Genomic DNA, 24,071 nt, shown 5'->3' with positions numbered 1-24,071 from the left:
TGGTTCCCCGCTACCCGGAAGTGACGACATCCCCCTGGCTCCATCAGTGTGAGTTCCAGTCACAGTAACCACCGGCGCAGCCTGTATACAGAGACCGCAGCCATCAGCCTACGGATCTACAGACTTCACGGACGTTTGACATTTATGTCTACATGCCTGTTATGATTGTACCTTTGTCTATGGGTGGAATAAAAATATTATCGATATATACTGCACTTAGAGTGGCGACTGTGTTTTATCTCCATTTCTCATCTCTGCTACCCTCCAAATTCCCCTTCCCATCACAAATCCCCCACCCTCCCAATCTCCTTGAGGTGCTTCCCACATCACATAATACCACAGTGCCCAGGACAGCTGCTCCTTTGGCCCACCATTTGTCCCAGCCCTGGGTTCACATGTGGTGTTATTTACTTTATTATTTTCCTATTTTTCCTATATTCTGATAAGTTGGATGGGTCTGATGATTAAATTGGTTGAAGATTGGTTAAAACTGATATTTATACATAGGGGCTACATATAACCTCTCTGTCTCAAATCTCAGTTCTGTATCCAATTAGACACAGGCTCTCCCAAGATGGCCACCAGAGTCCATCGCTGAGGGACAAAAGGAAAGATATTGCTCTAAAAAACCTTTTCAATTAAAGTGATTGTAAAGGTTTATTTTTATTTTTTTTAAATAACAAACATGTCATACTTACCTCCAATGTGCAGTTCGTTTTCCACAGAGTGGCCCAGATCATGCTGTTCTGGGGTCCCTTGCCATCTCTCGCGGCTCCTCCGTGCAATAGCTAACCCCCTCTGGGAAGCTCTCTCCCGAGAGGGTTACCTTGCAGGCGCGTTCCCTGTCATACACTCTGCGTCCATACACACAGAGTGTATGACTCAGCCCCGCCCCCCTGGCAGTCGCGTCATTTGATTTGATTGACAGCAGTGGGAGCCAATGGCTGCACTGCTATTGTTCTATCCAATCTGAGACTGAGCTGAGACTCCGTGAAGAAGAGGACGCCGGGGGGCACGCACAGCAGGTGAACTGGCTCAGGTAAGTAAAACGGGGGGCTGGGGTGCCCGTGACAACAAGGTGTTTTTCCACCTTGATGCATAGGATGCATCAAGGTGAAAAAACAGGAACCTTTACAACCTCTTTAAGGAACTAAAGACGGGTGGTGCATGTTGTGGTGAAAAGTAAGAACTATGGGCTAGATTCACAGAGATGTGCCTATCTATAGGCGGGCGTAGCGTATCTCAGATACACTACGCCGCCGTAAGTTAGAGCGGCAGGTCCTGTATTCACAAAGAAGTTGCGCTCTAACTTACGGCGGCGTAGTGTAACTGGGCCGGCGTAAGCCCGCCTAATTCAAAATAGGCTGGTTGGGGCGTGTTCTATGCTAAATACTCGTGACCCCACGTATTTGACGTTTCTAACGAACGGCGCATGCGCTGTCCGTGGACGTATCCCAGTGCGCATGCTCCAAATTACGCCGCAAAGACTCATTGGTTTTGACGTGAACGTAACTTCCGCCCAGCCCCATTCACGGACGACTTACGCAAACAACGTAAAACGTGAAAAATTCTACGCGGTTCCGACGTCCATACTTAACATTGGCTGCGCCATCTTTTTGGTGGTTTATCTTTACGCCTGAAAACGCCTTACGTAAGCGGCGTATCTTTACTGCGACAGCAGGGCGTACGTTCGTGAATAGGCGTATCTAGCTGATTTACATATTCTAGGCGTAAATCAGCGTACACGCCCCTAGCGGCCAGCGTAAATATGCAGCTAAGATACGACGGCGTAGGAGACTTACGCCGGTCGTATCTTAGCAACATTTAAGCGTATCTCAGTTTGAGAATACGCTTAAATATACGACGGCGGGAATTCGGACTTACAACGGCGTATCTACTGATATGCCCGTCGTAAGTCTTCATGAATCTGGCCCTATATGCCTAACACCCTGTTACACACTTACCTGATCACTTTGTGGTAACTGTCATACTGCAGAACCGCGACAAATTGAGACATATTGCTAACCGACTGCAGGTCATATACGGAGTAATCAATGAAACGCTGTCCCTTTTCATCAATGCTCAGCAAGCCAGTGACTCCTGTGGAGCAGAAATACTAACATAAATGCCATGTAAGTATAGCATAGCAAAGATTCCAAATGTACTTCATAGCAATATTTCATTTTTACTTTGGGATGGTATATGGAAGGGTTAGAGCCCCTGTCAGGTGTTTTATTGCTGTCTGTGTCCCCACTGGGGGGGTTTACCCTCTCTATGTTTTCTGGTGGCCATTGTCACTGAGTCAGGAAATTATACAGTTGTCATCAGAATGAGAATAGAGCAGAAATCGTCCTCCTGTTCCACTGACAACTGTCTAAGGGGAGATTTGCTCTTACTTCCAACAAGCAGGCAGGAGACACAGGAAGCTGCATTATTGCAGTGGAAAGCAATGGTGTCACCCTCTAACACAGGGGTGTCAAACTGGCGGCCTTCCAGCTGTTCCGAAACTACAAGTCCCATCATGCCTCTGCCTGTGAGAGGCATGCTTGTAACTGTTAGCCTTGCAATGCCTCATGGGACTTGTAGTTTTGCAACAGCTGGAGGGCCGCCAGTTTGACACCCCTGCTCTAACAGTATAACATGACAGTATAACATGAGAAATACCAGGAATGAGCAAACAATATTGCAAAATTTTGGCTTGTAAAACAGATCACATATATGTAGACATGTGCAGTTCGAAAATTCATACACATTTTTCATTATTTGGGAATTCAGATATATCCGAACTTCCAAATTACAATAGTACTGAATTACAACGAATCCGAAAACAAAAAAACTAAAATTTCGGACGAAATTCAGATAGTTTTGAAATCAAATTTGAATTTCAGAAGAGAATAAAATAGAATAGAGAATAAAAAGGTATAGAATAGAAATAAAAAATAAAATAATAGAATATAATAGAGTAAAACCAAACAGAATACAAAATAAAAGAATGGAAAAAATAGAATCACAAATAAAGAAATAGAATAGAAAATAATAGAATAGAAAATAATAGATTAGGATAGAATAGAATAAAATAGAAAAAATATAATCATCTTCCAGAATTAGAATTTCAAATAAAATAACATTTGAATAGAATAGAAACGAATTGAAAATGAAATAATAGAAAAGAATAGAAAAAACAACAGCATAGAATAAAATACAAATAATATAACCTTCTTCCGAAATTCAAATAGAATAAGTCTGAAGAGAATAGATTAGAATAGAAAATAAAAGAATGGAAAAGAATAGAATAAAATAGAAGAATATACCGTATTTATCGGGGGTATAGCGCGCACCCCTAAAGTTGCCCCAATTCCTGTGGAAAAAGATTTTTTGTACTTACAGTTTTGGTGTCTTGCACGGCGTTCATCAGCGGCCTCGTCGGGTCCGGCGTCTGTCTGCGGCTTCGGGTGTCCTCTTCGTCGGGTCCGGCGGCCTTCTGCGGCGTCCTCGCGTCCTCCCCGCTCGTTTCCCGCGCCGAGTTTGAATACTGCGCCGACATATACCGAGCGCAGTACACTCGTGTATCGTTGGGCAGGCTCGGCAAACCTCGCGCTGACGTCCTGTACGTCCAGGACGTCAGCGCGAGAGGAGCCGAGACTGGCCGACGATACACGAGTGTACTGCGCTCGGTATATGCCGGCGCAGTATTCAAACTCGGCGTGGGAAAGCGGGTATCGGCGAATACCGCGCACCCACGATTTTGCCCTGATTTTCAGGGCAAAAAAATGCGCGGTATACGCCGATAAATACGGTAATCTTCTTCCAGAATTCAAATTTCAAATAGAATAAATTTGAATAGAATATAAAAAAATAGAATTGAAAATGAAATAATAGAAAAGAATAGGATAGAAAAAACAATGGAATAGAAAGAATATAAAAATATAACCTTCTTCCAAAATTAGAATTTTTAATAGAATATATTAGAATTTGAATGCATTTCAAATGGAATTCAAATTGATTAGAATGTTTCTGAATTTGGTCGAATTGAGTTAGCAAAAACTAATAGAATTCCGAAAATGAATTAAACAAATTTAACTAAACAAATTTAGGTAAATAATTAATCAATTCAACCCGAATAAAGGAAACGGATTTCAAAAACAAATTAAATGAACCAAACAAATTTAACTAAACTAATTTATATAAATTACTAACTAAAATTGAACAAAACTATTTTTTTCATTCTGCACATGTCTAATATACAGTATAGTTGACTTCATTTTTGTTTTCTATTCCATAGTGACTTTTTACACCAAAAATTGCATTAAAAACTCATCATATTGAAAATTATTATATTTTTCTCGGGATTGTCCCTCATGCCCCAAGTTCTGGCATCATATAGGGCAGAAAAAGCCGCAAGCTAATGGTCATTTGCTCCACAATTTCTAAACAATGGCCCGGATTCAAAGAGATTTGCCCCTTTTTTACGGAGGCAAAGGGCAGCGTTTTTGCCCTGCGCCCCCGCAAATTATCTGCGCTGCGCGCGATTCATGGAGCAGTAGCTCCGTAAATTGCGTGTGCGCTCTTTAAAATTGCCCTGCATAACGGCGCCTAATGTAAATGATCCCGTAGGGGGCGGGAATCATTTAAATTAGGCGCGCTCCCGAGCTGAGCGTAGAGCGCATGCTCCGTCGGGAAACTTTCCCGACTTGCATTGCGGCAAATGACGTCGCAAGGACGTCATTTGCTTCCAAGTGAACGTGAATGGCGTCCAGCGCCATTCACGAATCACTTACGCAAACGACGTGAAATTCAAATTTCACGACGCGGGAACGGCGGGTATACTTTAGCATTGGCTGCCCCTACTATTAGAAGGGGCAGCCTTACGCTAAAGACGCCGTACGGAAACTCCGTAACTTGCGTACGCAGGGCCCGCGCAACATTGTGAATCGGTGTTAGTATGCAATTTGCATACTATACACTGAGCACAATGGGAGCGCCCCCTAGCGGTCATCGCAAGAATGCAGCCTAAAATTTGCGTGGCATAAGAGCCTTATGCCACGCAGATTTTAGGCTGCAGTCGGCGTTACGATGTTCCTGAATCAGGAGCATTCGTAAAGCCGGAGCAAGTCAGAAATTGCGCTGCGTAACTATGGTTACGCAGGCGCAATTGCTCTCTGAATCCGGGACAATGTACATGGCAGAGAAAAAGCCAGTGGCACACCAATAAAATTGAATGCAGCTGTAACTTTATTGTTCCAGGATAAGCAGACACAGTAACTTATAGCAGGACTTAAATATTGTGGCAAATAATCAGACACTGACGCTTTTGACACTTTGTGGGAACCAGTGACACTATTACAGTGATCAGTGCTAAAAATATGCACGGTCACTGTACTAATGATACTGGCTGGGAAGGTTTTAAAAGGTCTAGGGTGATCAAAGGGTTAAGTGTGCCTTACCAGTGTTTTTGTGTACTGTGTTAGGTGCTTTTACTAAGGCAAGAGATGGATTTTGTTCCCTGCTTTGCATAAACACACAGTAAAATCCATCCCTTCCCCCCTGGTAGAACTGAGATCTGCTTTGTTTACATGGGGCCCGGATTCAGATACAATAGCGTATCTATCGGCGGGCGTAACGTATCTCAGATACGTTACAGCGCCGTAACTTAGGGCGCAAGTTCCGTATTCAGAAAGAACTTGCGCCCTAAGTTAAGGCGGCGTAGCATATGTGGTCCGGCGTAAGCCCGCGGAATTCAAATTCTCCATGCAGTGGCCGTGTTGTATGCTAATGATGGCTGACCCCACGTAATTGACGTTTTTGACTAACGGCGCATGCGCCGTCTGTGAACGTAACCCAGTACGCATGCTCCAAATTAACCTGCAAAAAGCCTATGCTTTCGACGTGAACGTAAATTACGCACAGCCCTATTCGCGAACGACTTACGCAAACGACGTAATCAACGTAAAATTCGACGCTGGCCCGACGTGCATACATAACATAGGATACGCCTCATATAGTAGGGGTAACTTTATGCCGGAAAAAGCCGAACGTAAACACGTAAAAAAATGCGCCGGCCGGACGTACGTTTCTGAATCGGCGTATCTACCTAATTTGCAAAGTCCTCGCGTAAATCTACGGAAGCGCCACCTAGCGGCCAGCGTAAATATGCAGCCTAAGATACGACGGTGTAAGAGACTTACGCCGGTCGGATCTTAGGGAAATCTATGCGTAACTGATTCTACGAATCAGTCGCATAGATACGACCCGGCACACTCAGAGTTACGACGTTGTATCCGGAGATACGCTGTCGTAACTCGTATCTGAATCCGGGCCATAGGCAGTAGACATGTGCATTCGTTTTCGTCCGAATTTCAGTTATTTTCGTTATCGTTTTAACAAACTAAAACGAACGTACAGAATCCGAAATCTGAAAGATCCAACATAAAAAAATCTTTATTTTCATTGCTACAACAGTTCGACGGTGACAATAGGAGATTTGACGGTGACAATAGCGATCTGTGTCTATCAAATCTGCGGTCGAATGTGCCTAACCTTAACTCTATTAGTCCAAGATTATTCTACATAGAGAGGAAAGATTTGACACAGAGAGAAAAGATTGGACATTATAGAGACAGTGTTGAGGTAGACCATTCCACATGAACAACGAAAATTCGAAAAAGCAGCGAAAAACATACAAACAGAATCTGTCATTGAAGGCTTATGGTGTCTGTCGAAAGTTCTAAGAAGATTCGACAAGCAGCTAAACTGTATGACGCCGCAATCGTACATTTCCGGTCAAATGCTCGGCCTAAAGGCTATAGAATAATTTGAATGTTGGTTGACTAGTAATAATAATTTATAAATATAATTACTACTAGTGTCATACAACATTAGAGTTCTTCTATAGCTTGTAGGGGGAACATTCGACCGGAAACGTATGATTGCGGCGTCGTACAGTTTAGCTGCTCCGTCGAATCTCCTTAGAACATTCGACAGACACCATAAGCCTTCAATGACAGATTCGTTCTTAATTAATTTGGATTTTCTAACTAAACAAAATAAATAAAAAACGGATTTCGGGAGTAACTAAATAAATTTATTTTTCGGACGAAAACAAAATTCCGAAACAAAATATTTCAGTGTGCACATGTCTAATAGGCAGATCTCTGTGGCCCAGATTCTCAAATGAGATACGACGGCGTATCTCCAGATACGCCGTCGTATCTCTGAGTCTGGGCGGTCGTATCTATGCGCCTGATTCTTAGAATCAGTTACGCATAGATTTCTATTAGATCCGACCGGCGTAAGTCTGTTACGCCATCGGATCTTAACTGCATATTTACGCTGGCCGCTAGGGGCGTGTACGCTGATTTACGCCTAGAAATATGTAAATCAGCTAAATACGCAAATTCACGAACGTACGCCCGGCCGACGCAGTACAGATACGCCGTTTACGTTAGGCTTTTCCCGGCGTAAAGTTACCCCTGCTATATGGTGGCGTACATGCGGCGTACCAATGTTAAGTATGGACGTCGTTCCTGCGTCGAATTTTGAATATTTTACGTAGTTTGCGTAAGTCGTCCGTGAATGGGGCTGGACGTCATTTACGTTCACGTCAAAACCAATACGTCCTTGCGGCGTACTTTGGAGCAATGCACACTGGGATATTCCACAGACGGCGCATGCGCCGTTCGTGAAAAAACGTCAATCACGTCGGGTCACAAGTTATTTACATAAAACACGCCGACCCCTGTTCAAAATTTGAATTAGGCGGGCTTACGCCGACCTATTTACGCTACGCCGCCTCAACGGAGCAAGTGCTTTGAGAATACAGCACTTGCCCGTCTAAGTTGCGGAGGCGTAACGTAAATAGGATACGTTACGCCCGCACAAAAATACGCCGATCTACGAGAATCTGGCCCTGTGTGTATTACCAACGATCAGTGAGTGTCGGAAGACATCGAGTTCTCAGCACCCGCAGATCATTTTCTGCTGTGAATGCTCACAGCAGAAGTGCCCCCCAGGACTGTGCGCTCCCATGCAGGCAGAATGCAGAATCACATTCAGTATATACATGATTTAGCACAGGAGAGCCACCCTGTTACAGTAAAACTGCTAAGGGGTGGGAAAACAAGTGGTCAATGGTGTGCCACAGGCTTTTGCTCTGCTGCTTATCCTTTTTAGAAAACTTATCCTGCTTATCCTTTCACCCGAAAACTGGGCTTATTTGTAGAGGAGGATCTCCTAGGGGTTACTTTGCGTATGCATGTCTGGAACAATAAAGTTACACCTGTATTGAATTACAATGGCGTGCCACTGGCTATTTCGCCTTTGGATTTACTGGTGGTTGGGCACCTGCTTGAATTCTGGTACACATTCTTTCAAGTGACTGACCCGGTGTCACTGTTCTCACCATAGAGCTGCGTGTTGTTGTATCCTCTCAGACTTTCCACCATTGACCTTCCATCCATCATATGCTTCCCTTGCTTCAGATTTAGCCTTAATCCCAGCATATACATTAAGACCGAGTCATGAAGGTAAGCGGCATAGGGGCTCACCTACAAAGCAAGAACACATTAGATAGGAAGTTATAGGATCTTGTCAATGGAGATGAGCAAAATTTTTTTTTTACATTTACTCAAAACTCTGGTAAAAAATAAGGGATTTCTGTAAAATCTGCCATTTTAGGCAAAGCTCTCCACAGGTGGTCCTCTTGGACAACTCTACTGATAATTATTTTCACTCCTCAGTCAGAAATCTTGCAAGTAGCACCTTCCCTGTGGCCGGTTTATGGTGAACTTATGTTCTCTTCACTTCTGGATTATGACCCCAACAGTGCTCACTGGAACATTCAGAAGTTTAGAAATCCTTCTGAAACTAATGCCATCAGTATGTTTTGCAACAATAAGGTTGTGAAGGTCTTGAGAGAGCGCTTTCCTGTTATCCATCATGAGATGTTTCTTGTGTGACACCTTGGTAATGAGACACCTTTTTATAGCCCATAAACTGAGACTGAACCAACTGATATTCATTTTCACTGACAAGGGGCAGCATTGTTCTCTAATTACTGATAGATTTCAGCCGGTGTCTTGGCTTCACATGCCTTTATTGCACCTCCATTTCTTCATATGTTCAATACCTTTTCCCTGTGGCATTCTATTTTATTACACATAACTTAATTTGTGAACATATATGTTTTTGACTTTTGAAATACATTTTAAGTCCAGCAGTCCTTGGTTTTCATATATATATATATATATATATATATATATATATATATATATATATATATATATATATATATATATATATATATATATAAAGGTAATTCTCAAAAAATTAGCATATTGTGATAAAGTTCATTATTTTCTGTAATGTACTGATAAACATTAGACTTTCATATATTTTAGATTCATTACACACAACTAAAGTAGTTCAAGCCTTTTTATTGTTTTAATATTGATGATTTTGGCATACAGCTCATGAAAACCCAAAATTCCTATCTCAAAAAATTAGCATATCATGAAAAGGTTCTCTGAACGAGCTCTTAACCTAATCATCTGAATCAACTAATTAACTCTAAACACCTGCAAAAGATTCCTGAGGCTTTTAAAAACTCCCAGCCTGGTTCATTACTCCAAACCGCAATCATGGGTAAGACTGCCGACCTGACTGCTGTCCAGAAGGCCATCATTGACACCCTCAAGCAAGAGGGTAAGACACAGAAAGAAATTTCTGAACGAATAGGCTGTTCCCAGAGTGCTGTATCAAGGCACCTCAGTGGGAAGTCTGTGGGAAGGAAAAAGTGTGGCAGAAAACGCTGCACAACGAGAAGAGGTGACCGGACCCTGAGGAAGATTGTGGAGAAGGACCGATTCCAGACCTTGGGGGACCTGCGGAAGCAGTGGACTGAGTCTGGAGTAGAAACATCCAGAGCCACCGTGTACAGGCGTGTGCAGGAAATGGGCTCCAGGTGCCGCATTCCCCAGGTCAAGCCACTTTTGAACCAGAAACAGCGGCAGAAGCGCCTGACCTGGGCTACAGAGAAGCAACACTGGACTGTTGCTCAGTGGTCCAAAGTCCTTTATTCGGATGAAAGCAAATTTTGCATGTCATTCGGTAATCAAGGTGCCAGAGTCTGGAGGAAGACTGGGGAGAGGGAAATGCCAAAATGCATGAAGTCCAGTGTCAAGTACCCACAGTCAGTGATGGTCTGGGGTGCCATGTCAGCTGCTGGTGTTGGTCCACTGTGTTTTATCAAGGGCAGGGTGAATGCAGCTAGCTATCAGGAGATTTTGGAGCACTTAATGCTTCCATCTGCTGAAAAGCTTTATGGAGATGAAGATTTCATTTTTCAGCACGACCTGGCACCTGCTCACAGTGCCAAAACCACTGGTAAATGGTTTACTGACCATGGTATTACTGTGCTCGATTGGCCTGCCAACTCTCCTGACCTGAACCCCATAGAGAATCTGCGGGATATTGGGAAGAGAAAGTTGAGAGACACAAGACCCAACACTGGATGAGCTTAAGGCCGCTACCGAAGCATCCTAGGCCTCCATAACACCTCAGCAGTGCCACAGGCTGATTGCCTCCATGCCACGGCGCATTGAAGCAGTCATTTCTGCAAAAGGATTCCCGACCAAGTATCGAGTGCATAACTGAACATAATTATTTGAAGGTTGACTTTTTTTTAATTAAAAACACTTTTCTTTTATTGGTCGGATGAAATATGCTAATTTTTTGAGATAGGAATTTTGGGTTTTCATGAGCTGTATGCCAAAATCATCAATATTAAAACAATAAAAAGGCTTGAACTACTTCAGTTGTGTGTAATGAATCTAAAATATATGAAAGTCTAATGTTTATCAGTACATTACAGAAAATAATGAACTTTATCACCATATGCAAATTTTTTGAGAATGACCTGTACATACATAAACACACACATACAGTCCTCAAAATGTATATTTGCCTGCTCACATTTTGCAAGTGGAAAATGATTGAGGGCAAACGTGGGCTGTCTCGGGGGGGGGGGGGGGGCAAGCAGGTGGGGTTGAATGGGAGCTGTTCTCCCAGCGATCTCACAGAGGAAAAGAGAGATGAGGAAGAGTAGAGCCGGCCGGATCATCACAGAGTGGGGATTACTTACTGTAACATCTTTTATTTGCATTGCCGGGTGCTCGCCGTCACACACAGTCCGGCCTGCTGGCCCGGCTCCTTTGATAGACAGAACACCGGTCCAATCCTGGGACGTGTGACGTCTATCAAAGGAGCCAGGCCAGGAGATGGGACTGTGTGTGAGGGTAGGGCCTGGCAATTCAAATGAAGGCTGGCAATCCCTGCTCTTTTGTGATCCGACCATCTCTCCTATTCCTCCCCCTCTCTCTTCCTCTGCACTGGTCACATTGCATTGATGGACAGAGGTGAGGCTGCATTGATGGGCACAGGTGAGGCTATATTGATGGGCACAGGTCAGGCTGCACTGAAGGGGACTGGGCACTCTGCATTGATGGGCACAGGTGAGGCTGCATTGATGGGTACTGGTCAGGCTGCATTGATGGGCACAGGTGAGGCTGCATTGATGGGCACAGGTGAGGCTGCACTGATGGGCACTGTTGAGGCTGCACTGATGGGCACTGATAAAGTTGTTGTTGTTAATATTTATTTTTGTAATTTAATTCTGCATAAAACATTTAAGTGTCACTTCATGAGATAATTTATGAGGGTGTGTTTAGGGGCGTAATTAGGGGCGGGCAGGGTAGGGGTTGGGTGGGGCAACTGGTGGTGAGTAACCCTCAAGACCTCTAGTAGCTCAGGACTTGACATTTTGAGATATAGACATAGATGGATAGATAGATAGATAGATAGATAGATAGATAGATAGATAGATAGATAGATAGATAGATAGATAGGGCCAGATTCTCGTACCTGCGGGGCAGCGTAACGTAACCCGTTTACGTTGCACCGCCGCAAGTTTTCAGTCTAAGTGCCCGATCCACAAAGCACTTACCTGTAAACTTGCGGAGGTGTATCGTAAACACGTCCGGCGCAAGGCGGTCCAATTCAAATGGGGCGGGTACAATTTAAATTAGGCGCGCTCCTGCGCCGGACGTACTGTGCATGCTCCGTTCGCAAATTTCCCGACGTGCTTTGCGCGAAATTACGTCAAGCCGACGTGTTGAGAATCGCGACGTGCGTAGCGTACTTACGCCGGGAAAACAAAAAAATTCAAAAGCGACGCGGGAAAGAACGGGCATACTTTAACATGGTGGAGTAATTTTACACCATGTTAAAGTACCCCTAACTTTGCGACGGGAAACTAAGACTTGCGCCGACGTAACAACGGGAAAAACCTTCGTGGATCGCCGTAACTGCTAATTTGCATAACCGACGCTGGTTTACGACGCAAACTCCCCCCAGCGGCGGCCGAAGTATTGTATCCTAGGATCCGACGGTGTAATTCAATTACACCTGTCGGATCTTAGGGCTAGCTATGCGGAACTGATTCTATGAATCAGTCCCATAGTTGGAACGGCCCTAAAACAGAGATACGACGGCGTATCAGGAGATACTCCGTTGTATCTCTTTTGTGAATCTGGCCCATAGATACAATAATGAATTTAAAAGCGAAGAAATTAACATTTAATTAAACTACAAATCCCCACGCCAAAAGAAGCAATGTACATTAAAAAAAATAAAAAAAGCAAATTTCATCTAAGCAACTCAGCAAATTTGTGAATTTTCATTTTGGTGACATCAGAAAAATCCATAATTTATAGGAGAGATTATTCTGCATAAACACCAATTACTTTTTTCTACCTAGAGAATCATATGTGGGCAAAAATTTCAAACAGCAATTGTGGATGTTATTGAGATGATACATCCATGTATTGTGGGAGATCATTTCATTGTTGTAAGATAGCAAAATGGGCGAGGGCAAAGATCATTCATACGATGGAGAATAGATTAAAAGTTCCTCTGCTGCATATCAGTTTTTTCTCTGCTTTCAGGATTGCTTTCGTACATTTTTTTACAATGCAGGCAAAGGGGTAAAAAGAAATATAATTTAGTGAGGAATAAAGGACATGCAGGTTCTGCTTCCTGCTTTACTGTGCTACACAATAGTTACTGTTCCTTCTAACAATACATGTCTGAGTCAGCCAACCCATTAAAACCAATGAATTTCTTGTGTGGATGATATTTTATCTCAACAGCAGTTAAGAATTAGACAAAATAATTTTGCTAAGCCACAGCGCTGATAGCGCCCTCTAGTGCTGCCATTCTCAACCAGAGTTCCATCAAACCATGGGGTTCCTCCAGAGGTTGCTAGGGGTTCCTTAACAATTTATGCATCTAAATTAAGTTACTACTAATACCAGTGATCTTTTCAGTTATCGTACTGACCACCAATGTAAGGAACATTCTTCCCACTGACCACCAATGTAAGGAACATTCTTCCCACTGACCACCAATGTAAGGAGCATTCTTCTCACTGACCACCAATGTAAGGAGCATTCTTCCCACTGATCACCAATGTAAGGAGCATTCTTCCCACTGATCACCAATGTAAGGAGCATTCTTCCCACTGATCACCAATGTAAGGAGCATTCTTCCCACTGATCACCAATGTAAGGAGCATTCTTCCCACTGACCACCAATGTAAGGAGCATTCTTCCCACTGATCACCAATGTAAGGAGCATTCTTCCCACTAATCACCAATGTAAGGAACATTCTTCCCACTGATCACCAATGTAAGGAGAATTCTTCCCACTGATCACCAATGTAAGGAACATTCTTCCCACTGATCACCAATGTAAGGAACATTCTTTCCACTGATCACCAATGTAAGAAACATTCTTCCCACTGATCATCAATGTAAGGAACATTCTTCCCACTAATCACCAATGTAAGGAGCATTCTTCCCACTAATCACCAATGTAAGGAACATTATTCCCACTGACCACCAATGTAAGGAGCATTCTTCCCACTGATCACCAATGTAAGGAGCATTCTTCCCACTAATCACCAATGTAAGGGACATTCTTCCCACTGATCACCAATGTAAGGAACATTATTCCCACTGATCACCAATGTAAGGGACATTCTTCCCACTGATCACCAATGTAAGGGACATTCTTCCCACTGATCACCAATGTAAGGGGCATTCTTCTCACTGATCACCAATGTAAGGAACATTCTTCCCACTGATCACCAATGTTAGGAACATTCTTCTCACTGATCACCAATGTAAGGAACATTCTTTCCACTGATCACCAATGTAAGGAACATTCTTCCCACTGATCACCAATGTAAGGAGAATTCTTCTCACTGATCACCAATGTAAGGAGCATTCTTCCCACTGATCACCAATGTAAGGAACATTCTTTCCACTGATCACCAATGTAAGGAACATTCTTCCCACTGATCACCAATGTAAGGAGAATTCTTCTCACTGATCACCAATGTAAGGAGCATTCTTCCCACTGATCACCAATGTTAGGAACATTCTTCTCACTGATCACCAATGTAAGGAGCATTCTTCCCACTGATCACCAATGTAAGGAACATTCTTCCCACTGACCACCAATGTTAGGAACATTCTTCCCACTGATCACCAATGTAAGGAACATTCTTCCCACTGATCACCAATGTAAGGAGCATTCTTCCCACTGATCACCAATGTAAGGAGCATTCTTTCCACTGATCACCAATGTAAGGAACAGGGTGGAGTGCCGCTTTAAAAACACAATAAATCACCTGGCTCTCAGAAGTGATTTCGCTGTAGTACGGAGGTCCTTTCAGTTTCTCATAGACCTTCTTCAAGAAGGACGTGTAGCTGTAACTGGAATTCAGGGCAATCATGAGCACCGGGTCATAAGCCTTGAATTTATTTTGGGTGCTTTCGCCGACGAATGAGTCCTTCCAAAACAGTTCCTGAAAAAAGAAAAAGAACACTTTAGATTAGGAAAATAAAATTGCATTTAATTTTGCTACACATTCTTACAAGGTTTATGAAAGTTCTAAATAGAAAGATGCAGAAAAGAAAATTAAAAATGGTAAAAAGTAAACAAACTGGTAAAAAAAAGGGCAAAAGCAAAAAGAGGGTAAAAACCGACATAAAAAAAAAACAAAAAAACACAAACACTTTAACCACTTGCCTACCGGCACTTTTACCCCCTTACTGCCCAGATCAGAAAATGTCAGTTTGTTCCTGGCGGGCATGGGCACATGGCCTGCGCTCATCCCTACTCTAGAATCATGGCCCCAGTCTCCAACTCCTATAACATCCTTGGTCATCCATGATCTTGAACCATCTCTTAATGGAGTGTTTCTCAACTCCAGTCTTCAAGGCACCCCAACAGGTCATGTTATCAGGCTCTCCATTATTTTGCACAGGTGATTTAATCAGTTTCCCTACCTTATGGCCCATACACAAGATCCGAAAACCGGACGAAAAATACCGCTTTCGACGCGATCATACGATAATCTGATCGTTAGTACAGAACTTTCGAGAGACGATCACGACAGTTCACCCAATATTATCCGAAGGGACAAGCACGAATTTTTTTCTCGTATGATACCTGACCGTGCGATTTTCGTTTAATCAGTATTCACTACATGATATGATAGACATGTGCACTACCAAAAAATTCGTTTTTTTTTTAGTTTATGTGATTTTCGTTTTTTTTTTTTTCCTGAAATTCGGAAATTCGGGAAATAAAAAAAATAAAAAAAGTTTTCGTTTTTGTTTCATTCGTTTTTTTGATTTTTTTGGATTTCCGAAAAAGAAAAAAACGAATAAAACAGAAAAAAATAAATTTCCGAAAAAACGAATGAAACGAAAATGAAAAAAAAACGAATTTTCTGAAATTCTGAAATTCTAAAAATTCTGAAATTTCCCATTTTCCCAATCCGAATTTCCGAAATTCGAAAATACGAAAATTCTGAAATTAAAAAATTCGGAAATACGAAAATTCGGAAATTAAAAATTCGGAAATTAACAAATTCGGAAATTCGAAATTTCGGAAGTCTGAAAAATCGGAAATTGAAAAATTCGGAAATACGAAAATTCGGAAAGTCGAATTTTCGGAAATTCGGAAATAAAAAATTTCGTTAATTTCGAATATTCTGAATTAGTGAAAAATAGCAGACGAACTGTCGTCCAATTTTCAGATCGCGTGTACGAAAGAAATCCTGAAAACATGACCTGTCGGTGCGCCTAGAGGACTGGAATTGAGAAACACTGTCATAATACATATCTGCAGTCTCTGACCACCTCCTGTCGCATTCCATTCACTGAATATTACAGTATGTGCAGCCCTTTGGTGATGTCAGGGGCAGCATTTGAGGCCCCTCTATATCAGAGTTTTTCAAAATTTTTGCAGTCCAGGCAACCTTTAGAATTGTGCACAACCCCCGGGGTGCGTCGGAGCCCAATCGCTTTTTTTGTTGTTGTTTTTTTTATCAAGTTGTTCTGTTCACGTTAAAACGTGTGAAATCGCGCCCTTTCCTGCACCACACAAAACTACGTTACCTTTTGCAGTTGCGCACAGGTTCCATTAATTCCTAATGGCACCCTTACACATCCACCAATTGCATGGTTGCGCCCACTTAAATGCATGGTACCAAAATATCATGGGGCTCAATTTAAAAATCATGCCATCACATTTTTTTGCATGTTTCACAAGCATAGAACAACCTAATAAAAAAACAACAAAAACACCTGGTGTGAAAAAGCCCTAAAATGTAGTTTGTAAGGCAGAGTTAAGTAGTCAGTAGGTTGTAAATCCATCCCATCCCCCCTGCTAGAACAACCCCCCCCCAAAAAAATCTCCCCCCTCCCCCGAAATCTCCCCTCCTAGCATAAATCCTCTGTCTTGACACAACCCCCACCCCACCCCCAGCACAAATCCCACCTACTAGCCACAAATCCCCGTACCTAAATTCCCTACCTAAATCGGAGAGCCGATAACCGGCATCTGGTGCTGGTTCATACAATAAATCACACAGGAACGTCCTGTGCGTTCCTGTGCAATTAACACACATTTTTTTAACGCATAGCAACAGGACTGCATAGTACTACTGTACTATGCGATCCGGTGCAGGCAAATGCACTTGCATCTGGGGTGTCGTTAAGTTAAGACTGACATTCACTGCAGATCACAAGTGCGGTGCATTGCGGGAAATGCGCTTGACCGTTTGTGGACTGCAGTCTTAAAGTCTTTCCACAAATTTTCAATGGTGTTTAAGTCTGGGCTCTAGCTAGGCTATGCAAGGACATTCACCTTTTTCTCCTTCAACCTCTGTGTGGTCACTTTTGCTGTGCTTTGGGTCATTATCATGTTGGAAGCTAAACCTTCTTCCCATTGACAACTTTCTGGCAGAGGGCAGGAAATTTTCCTTAACCCTCCTGGCGGTATCCCCGAGCGTGACTCGGGGTGGATTTTTTCTGCTATAATCGGTATCCCCGAGTCACGCTCGGGGTAGATATGCAGAGCCTGCAGCGTGCGCTGGCTTACCTTGTCCTGGATCCAGCGATGTCACCGCGCTGTGTGAGCGAGCGGGACCTCGCTCGATTCACACAGCGTCTTCCTGTCGCGCCGATCTCCGTTCCCTGCGACGTTACGACGCACGGGAGCGGAGAACGGCGCCAAATTCAAAAACATAAACAAACACTATACATACAGTATACTGTAATCTTATAGATTACAGTACTGTATGTAAAAAAAACACACCCCCTTGTCCCTAGTGGTCTGCCCAGTGTCCTGCATGTCATTTTATATAATAAAAACTGTTCTTTCTGCCTGAAAACTGTAGATTGTCCATAGCAACCAAAAGTGTCCCTTTATGTCAAAAATTGTTTTAGAGCAGCTAGAAAACAGCGATAATAAATTATAATCACTTGCAGAATTGTGCGATAGCGATTTGTGGGGAAATTCATCATAAAAAAAAAATAATGACAGCGACAATTCTGCAACTGAGCAAATTTCAGTGATTTTGATTTGATTACATTATTGAATAATTTTTATTAGAATTATATTATTATTTGTTATAATTATTTATAATTATTTATTATATTATAATTTATAATTTTGTTTTTAAAAAAATGTCATACCCGGGATGCCTACAAGACTCTTGTTTGGTCAGATTTAAGTGAGTTATTCCTAAGAATTACAGGCCTACAGTATAAAACGCCAAATTTCCTTGCAAATAATTGTACCGCTTTTGGTACGTAATTCCAGACAGAATCATACCGCCAGGGAGGTTAAGAATTTGATAGTATTTTGTGTAAAGGAAATTCTGTATATTATTGTATTCTATTTTGTACTTATTGCACACTGCAGTCATTGTGCACACGGCACTAATGATGTTTTCATTACATGTTTGCTTTCTTTCGAGTCCTGATTAGAATTAGCCTTCCTATGTTACGCCCCTTGTTACTGTGTTACAAGTACAATTGTAATATTATTGTAATACCTACGTAATCATGTGTATAAAAACCTTTAATTGCATCAAATAAATCAGAACAGTTTCTTTGGAAAGATGCTGTGTATCTTTTGTGTCTGTTCCCTACTGCAGTAGTTCTTAATAATTTGGAACCACTAATCAGTAACCAATAAAAGAATAGGAGTTGCCTATCTATAACACTCCCCGAACATTTGCCCCATCTATTTTTATTCTATCCTGACAAGTGCTCCAGTCCCTACTGCAGAGAACCCCCCCCCCCCCATAGGCCCCTTTCACACGGGGCGGATCAGTAATGATCCGCCTCCGTATGCTCCGTATGCTCAGCGGGGATCGCTCCGTTGATCCCAGCTGAGCCGGCGGATGACAGGGCGGTCCCCGCACACTGTGCAGGGACCGCCCTGTCTTTTCTCCGCTCTCCCCTATGGGGGGATCGGATGAACACAGACCGTGTGTCCGTGTTCATCCGATCCGCAGACGGAAGAAAAAATAGAGTTTTTTTCCGTCTGCAGAATCGGATCTTTGTGGAGGCGGACGAGATCGGATGTCAGCAGGTGTTCATCCGCTGACACCCGCAATCTCATAGGGACCAATGTATGTCCCTTTTTCATTCGCAAACGGATGGATGAAAAAGCGGACATACGGTCCGCAGGTGTGAAAGGGGCCTAACAGGATATTACCACCGCCATGCTTTACTGTAGGAATTGTGTTATTTAGATGGTGAGCTATATTTCTACCAAACATATTATTTTAGTGTTGGGGACAAAAAATTACATTTTAGTCTCATCTGACCACACACCAAACACCTTTTTCCATTTGTCCTCAGAATCTTCAAAGTGCGTTTTGGCAAAGCTTATTGGCTCCCGCGGCTGTCAGTCAAATCCTGTGATGATGGAGAGGGGTAGTGGGATTGAGCCGCCCTGTCTGTGTCTGTAGATGCAGGCAGCACCAAGAAAAGGAGAAGCCATGAGTGCCAGCGGGGGACCCCAGAAGAGGAGGATTGGGGTCGCTCTGAGCAATTTCATTGCACAGAGCACTTAAAGGGGTTGTAAAGGTTCTTCACCTTAATACATTAATGCATTTAATGCATCCCCCCAAATTACCCCCTTTCGGAAAGTAAAGACCCCAAGGTATTTGCTAAGAGGCATGGTGAGTATTTTGCAGCTCTCATTTGTTTTGCAAATTTTTTGCTTTCTTTTAAAAAATTTCAAAACTTTGTAACAAAAAGCGAGATCTGCAAAATACTCAATGTACCTCTCAGTAAATAGCACAGTGCCACCAGCAGGTGAACTTAATCTTAACAGGTGCCTTGGCAAAAATGCCCAAAAATTGCCCAAAAATGTTATACAAGCCAGGGGGTGGTTGAAGCCTGTCTTTTAGTTACACAAAGCCACAGGTTTTTGAGTCAAATAATCCAAACAATTTACAGTGTAAACTGGAATTCCATCCAAAGCTTTGTTCTCTTTCACTGGCTTGAGCAAGCACCTACTGTAGGTAAGGAAAGACGCCACTGCTGTCTGCAGAGGCCTGGATGGCAGTATATTTAGAGCCAAATGGCCATATGTGGCCCCCGGGCCACAGGTTGTGTCTCAGGGCTCTGTAGTTGTCTTCACCTTCTATCACTTTGGTACTCACCAGGAATCCGCTGACTTCGAACTGCTGCAACATAATAAACACGTAGCGTCCATCTGTTAGTCCTTGTTTCTCCGCCTCCTGTAAAACGACTTTGGCATCTGCTGAGCTGGTCACTAAAATGATCACTGGAATAAAAAAAAATATTATTTTTTTTACTAATCAACTGCAGAAAATGTATTTAACACTTCATCCCCTAAAGGATTTACCCCCTTAATGACCAGGTAATTTTGCGATACAGGACTGCGTTAATTGCGCGGTGGTGTGACACTGTACCCAAATAAAATTGATGTCCTTTTTTCCCCACAAATAGAACTTTTTTTTTGGTGGTAGTCGATCACCTCCGCTGTTTTTATCTTTTGCGCTATAAACCAAAAAATAAATTTTTGGAGAAAAAAGCAATATTTTTTACTTTCTGCTATAATACATATCCAAAAAAACAATATATAAAAAAACAAATGTATTCATCAGTTTAGGCCAATATGTATTCTTCTACATATTTTTGGTAAATAAAATCCCAATAAGCGTATATTGATTGGTTTGCGCAAAAGTTATAACGTCTACAATATAGGGGATAGATTTATGGACTTTTAATTTTTGTTTTTACTGGTAATAGGCGGTGATCTGCGATTTTTAGCAGTGACACCAATACAGTGACCAGTGCTAAAAAAAAATGCACTGATTTACTAAAGGAAAATCTACTCTGCACTACAAGTGCACTTGGAAGGAACACAGGTAACCCATTGATCACCGCTGTAGTTAACACGTTCCCTCCCAGTGTCATTTATATAGTAATCAGTGCATTTTTTTTTAGCACTGATCACTGGGGATTTGCCTTTAGTAAATCAACCCCATTGTGTTTCTGTGTGGGGGTAGTGCTGGCAGGAACAACACAGAGATCCTTGTTCCAGATCACGTGGAACAGCAGATCTCTATGTTGTCCCGTGTCAAAACGGGGATCTGCCTTGTTTACATAGGCAGATCCCCATTCTGCCTCTGTACCATGATCGTGGGCCATCATCCACATACAGAGGTAGAAGGTCAAATGTAAAAAATTAAACATTGTGGCCCGGATTCTCAGAGGACTTACGACGGCGTAGCGCCATGTACGCCGTCGTAAGTCCGAATCCGATCTGTCGTATCTATGCGCCTGATTCTTAGAATCAGTTAGATTTCTATTCACTTACGCCGGTCGGAGCTTAAGTGCATTTTTACGCTGGCCGCTAGGGGCATGTAAGCTGATTTACGTGTCGAAATATGTAAATCAGCTAGATACGCGAATTCACGAACGTACGCCCGGCCGACGCAGTACAGATACGCCATTTACGTTAGGCTTTTCCCGGCGTAAAGTTGCCCCTGCTATATGAGGCATAACTGCAATGTTAAGTATGGCCGTCGTTCCCGCGTCGAAATTTATACATTTTACGTCGTTTGCGTAAGTCATCCGTGAATGGGGCTGGACGTCATTTACGTACACGTCAAAACCAATACGTCCTTGCGGCGTACTTTGACGCAAAGCACACTGGGATATTCCACGGACGGCGCATGCGCCGTAAGTGCAAAACGTCAATCACGTCGGGTCACAGCACATAGAATAAAACACGCCCCCCTGTTCAACATTTGAATTAGGCGGGCTTACGCCGGCCTATTTACGCCTCGCCGCCGCAACTTACGGAGCAAGTGCTTTGAGAATACAGCACTTGCCCATCTAAGTTGCGGAGGCGTAACGTAAATCGGATACGTTACGCCGCCGCAAAGATACGCCGTTCTACGAGAATCTGGCCCTGTGTGTTTAGTATCACTTTAATTCTTTATTTATTCAGTTCAACATTTATAGAATAAATTATTGACCATTACAAAAACAGGCCAGGTATTTTTGACCCTTCGCTACTCTACCTAAAACTAAGACATTTTGGGGCTCCGCCTTCACATCAGAATACACAACTCTTATGGCATCACTCTTAGGGCTAGTACACACGACCGGTTTTCTTTGCAAAAACCAGCAAGAAAACTGCTTCTTGCCGAGAAAACCGGTTCGCGTGTACGAGGCTTTCAGATTTCTCATCAGGAAATCTGGCCAGAATCTCGACGAGAAAAATAGAGAACATGCGCTCTTTTTTCTCGTCGAGATTCTTGTCGGCCTGTTTCCCGACGAGAAACCCGAGAGTGTGTATACTTACCTGTCGCCGTGGAAACCCGCGCATGCTTGAAATGACTTTGACGCATGCACGGTAGCTTCCACGGCATAGGTAGGGTAAGGCAAGATGGTGGCGACGGCATCGAATGTGACGAGCGCATGCTCGTCGTACACGATGACGTCACCGCGTTCTTTCCTTTCAAGAGAACCGCAGTTCTTTTGAAAAGGTCAGTGTGTACACTCGGGGGGCAAGAGATTCTTGCCAAGAATCTCGTCAGGGAAAACAATGTTTTTTTTTTCCTGACGAGATTCTTGCCCGTGTGTACAGGGCCTTATTCATAATTCCGCCAGGTTCCGATATAATGCCATGACATCAGCCACGGTATAACCTTACCCTTCACCCCCCACCACTATTCTTTTGTCCTCGCCACCCCTTTCCCTTTTTATCATTCTAACCCTTTGACCTCTACCCAACCCTAATAACCCCTTTTCACCTCTCTTACCCACCTGCATGCAGTCTTTTCTCTCACCTTACTAATTTTCCATGTTACCTGTGTTCTACTCCTGACTCATTTGAAACTTTAACCACTTGGTATCTCGGCCATATTCAAAGGACGGCCACAAGGTGGCTCTCAATTGCCCGGAGGACTTCTATAGACGTCCTCGGCTCCTCCGGCCACTGGGGGCGCACGCACGCACCCGCCGCATCACTGCGGTGCCGATGCACGTGCCTGGTGGCCGCGATGTCCGCCAGGTACCCGCGATCGTCCGTTACACAGACAAGGACGTGGAACTGTGTGTGTAAACACACAGATCCACGTCCTGTCAGGGAGAGGAGACCGATGCTGTGTCCCTTGTACATAGGGACACAGTTCGGTCACCTATCCCAGTCAGTCCCCTTCCCCCACAGTTAGAAACACTATGCAGGGCACACATTTAACCCCTACCTCGCCCCCTAGTGTTAACCCCTTCCCTGCCAGTCACATTTATACAGTAATCAGTGCATATTTATAGCACTGATCGCTGTATAAATGTGAATGGTCCCAAAAATGTGTCAAAAGTGTCCGATGTCGCAGTCCCAATAAAAATCGCAGATTAAAAAAACAAAAAAAAAACGCAGATTTAAAAAAAAAAGATCCCAGAAAAAAATAATTGAAAAAAATCATAATTCTGTACGCTATTTTGTGGGCGCTATAACTTTTGCGCAAACCAGTCGCTTATTGCGATTTTTTTTTTACCAAAAATATGTAGAAGAATACGTATCGGCCTAAACTGAGAAAAAAAATTGCGATATTTATTATAGCAAAAAGTAAAAAAATATTATGGGCCAGATTCAGATACAATTACGTTGCTCCGCGGCAGCGTAACGTATCCCATTTACGTTACACCGCCGCAGGTTTACAGCGTAAGTGCCTGATTCACAAAGCTCTTACCTGTAAACTTGCGGCGGTGTAGCGTAAATCAGCTCGGCGCAAGCCCGCCTAATTCAAATGGGGCGGGCACCATTTAAATTATGCGCGTTCCCGCGCCGAACGTACTGCGCATGCTCCGTCGGGAAAATTACCCGACGTGCATTGCGCTAAATGACGTCGCACGGACTTCATTTGTTTAGACGTTAACGTAAATGGCGTCCAGCGCCATTCACAGACGACTTACGTAAACGACGTGATTTTTTAAATTTCGACGCGGGAACGACGGCCATACTTAACATTGGTTAGTCGACCTAGAGGGCACCCCTAATTTTACGACGCATATCTCGACGGAAACAACGTAAAGTTAGAGCGACGGGTAACGCGGACGTTCGTGGATCGCCGTAACTAGTCATTTGCATATTTTACGCCGACCGCA

General features: G+C 43.1%; 1 protein-coding gene across 2 annotated transcripts in view; it reads right to left on the bottom strand.

Moving 5' to 3' along the window:
• The window catches only part of LOC120946840 (guanylate cyclase 2G-like), a 94,230-nt gene that overhangs the window by 62,805 nt on the left and 7,354 nt on the right, over positions 1-24,071 (bottom strand). For both annotated transcript variants that reach the window (XR_005750791.1, XM_040361626.1), the window contains exons 3-6: positions 20,090-20,214; positions 14,747-14,923; positions 8,399-8,543; positions 1,965-2,100 (exon numbers count right to left, since the gene is read on the bottom strand). Coding sequence is in view for 1 of the 2 variants with exons in the window: in XM_040361626.1 (XP_040217560.1) it covers positions 1,965-2,100; positions 8,399-8,543; positions 14,747-14,923; positions 20,090-20,214 (583 nt within the window). In the remaining variant the exon portion in view is untranslated. The remainder of the gene's footprint in view (positions 1-1,964; positions 2,101-8,398; positions 8,544-14,746; positions 14,924-20,089; positions 20,215-24,071) is intronic.

This window comes from Rana temporaria, chromosome 8 (assembly GCF_905171775.1).
Source record: "Rana temporaria chromosome 8, aRanTem1.1, whole genome shotgun sequence".
NCBI classification, from domain to species: domain Eukaryota; kingdom Metazoa; phylum Chordata; class Amphibia; order Anura; family Ranidae; genus Rana; species Rana temporaria.
Note: the sequence above shows the minus strand (reverse complement) of the source record. Positions and strands in the feature narration are given on the sequence as shown.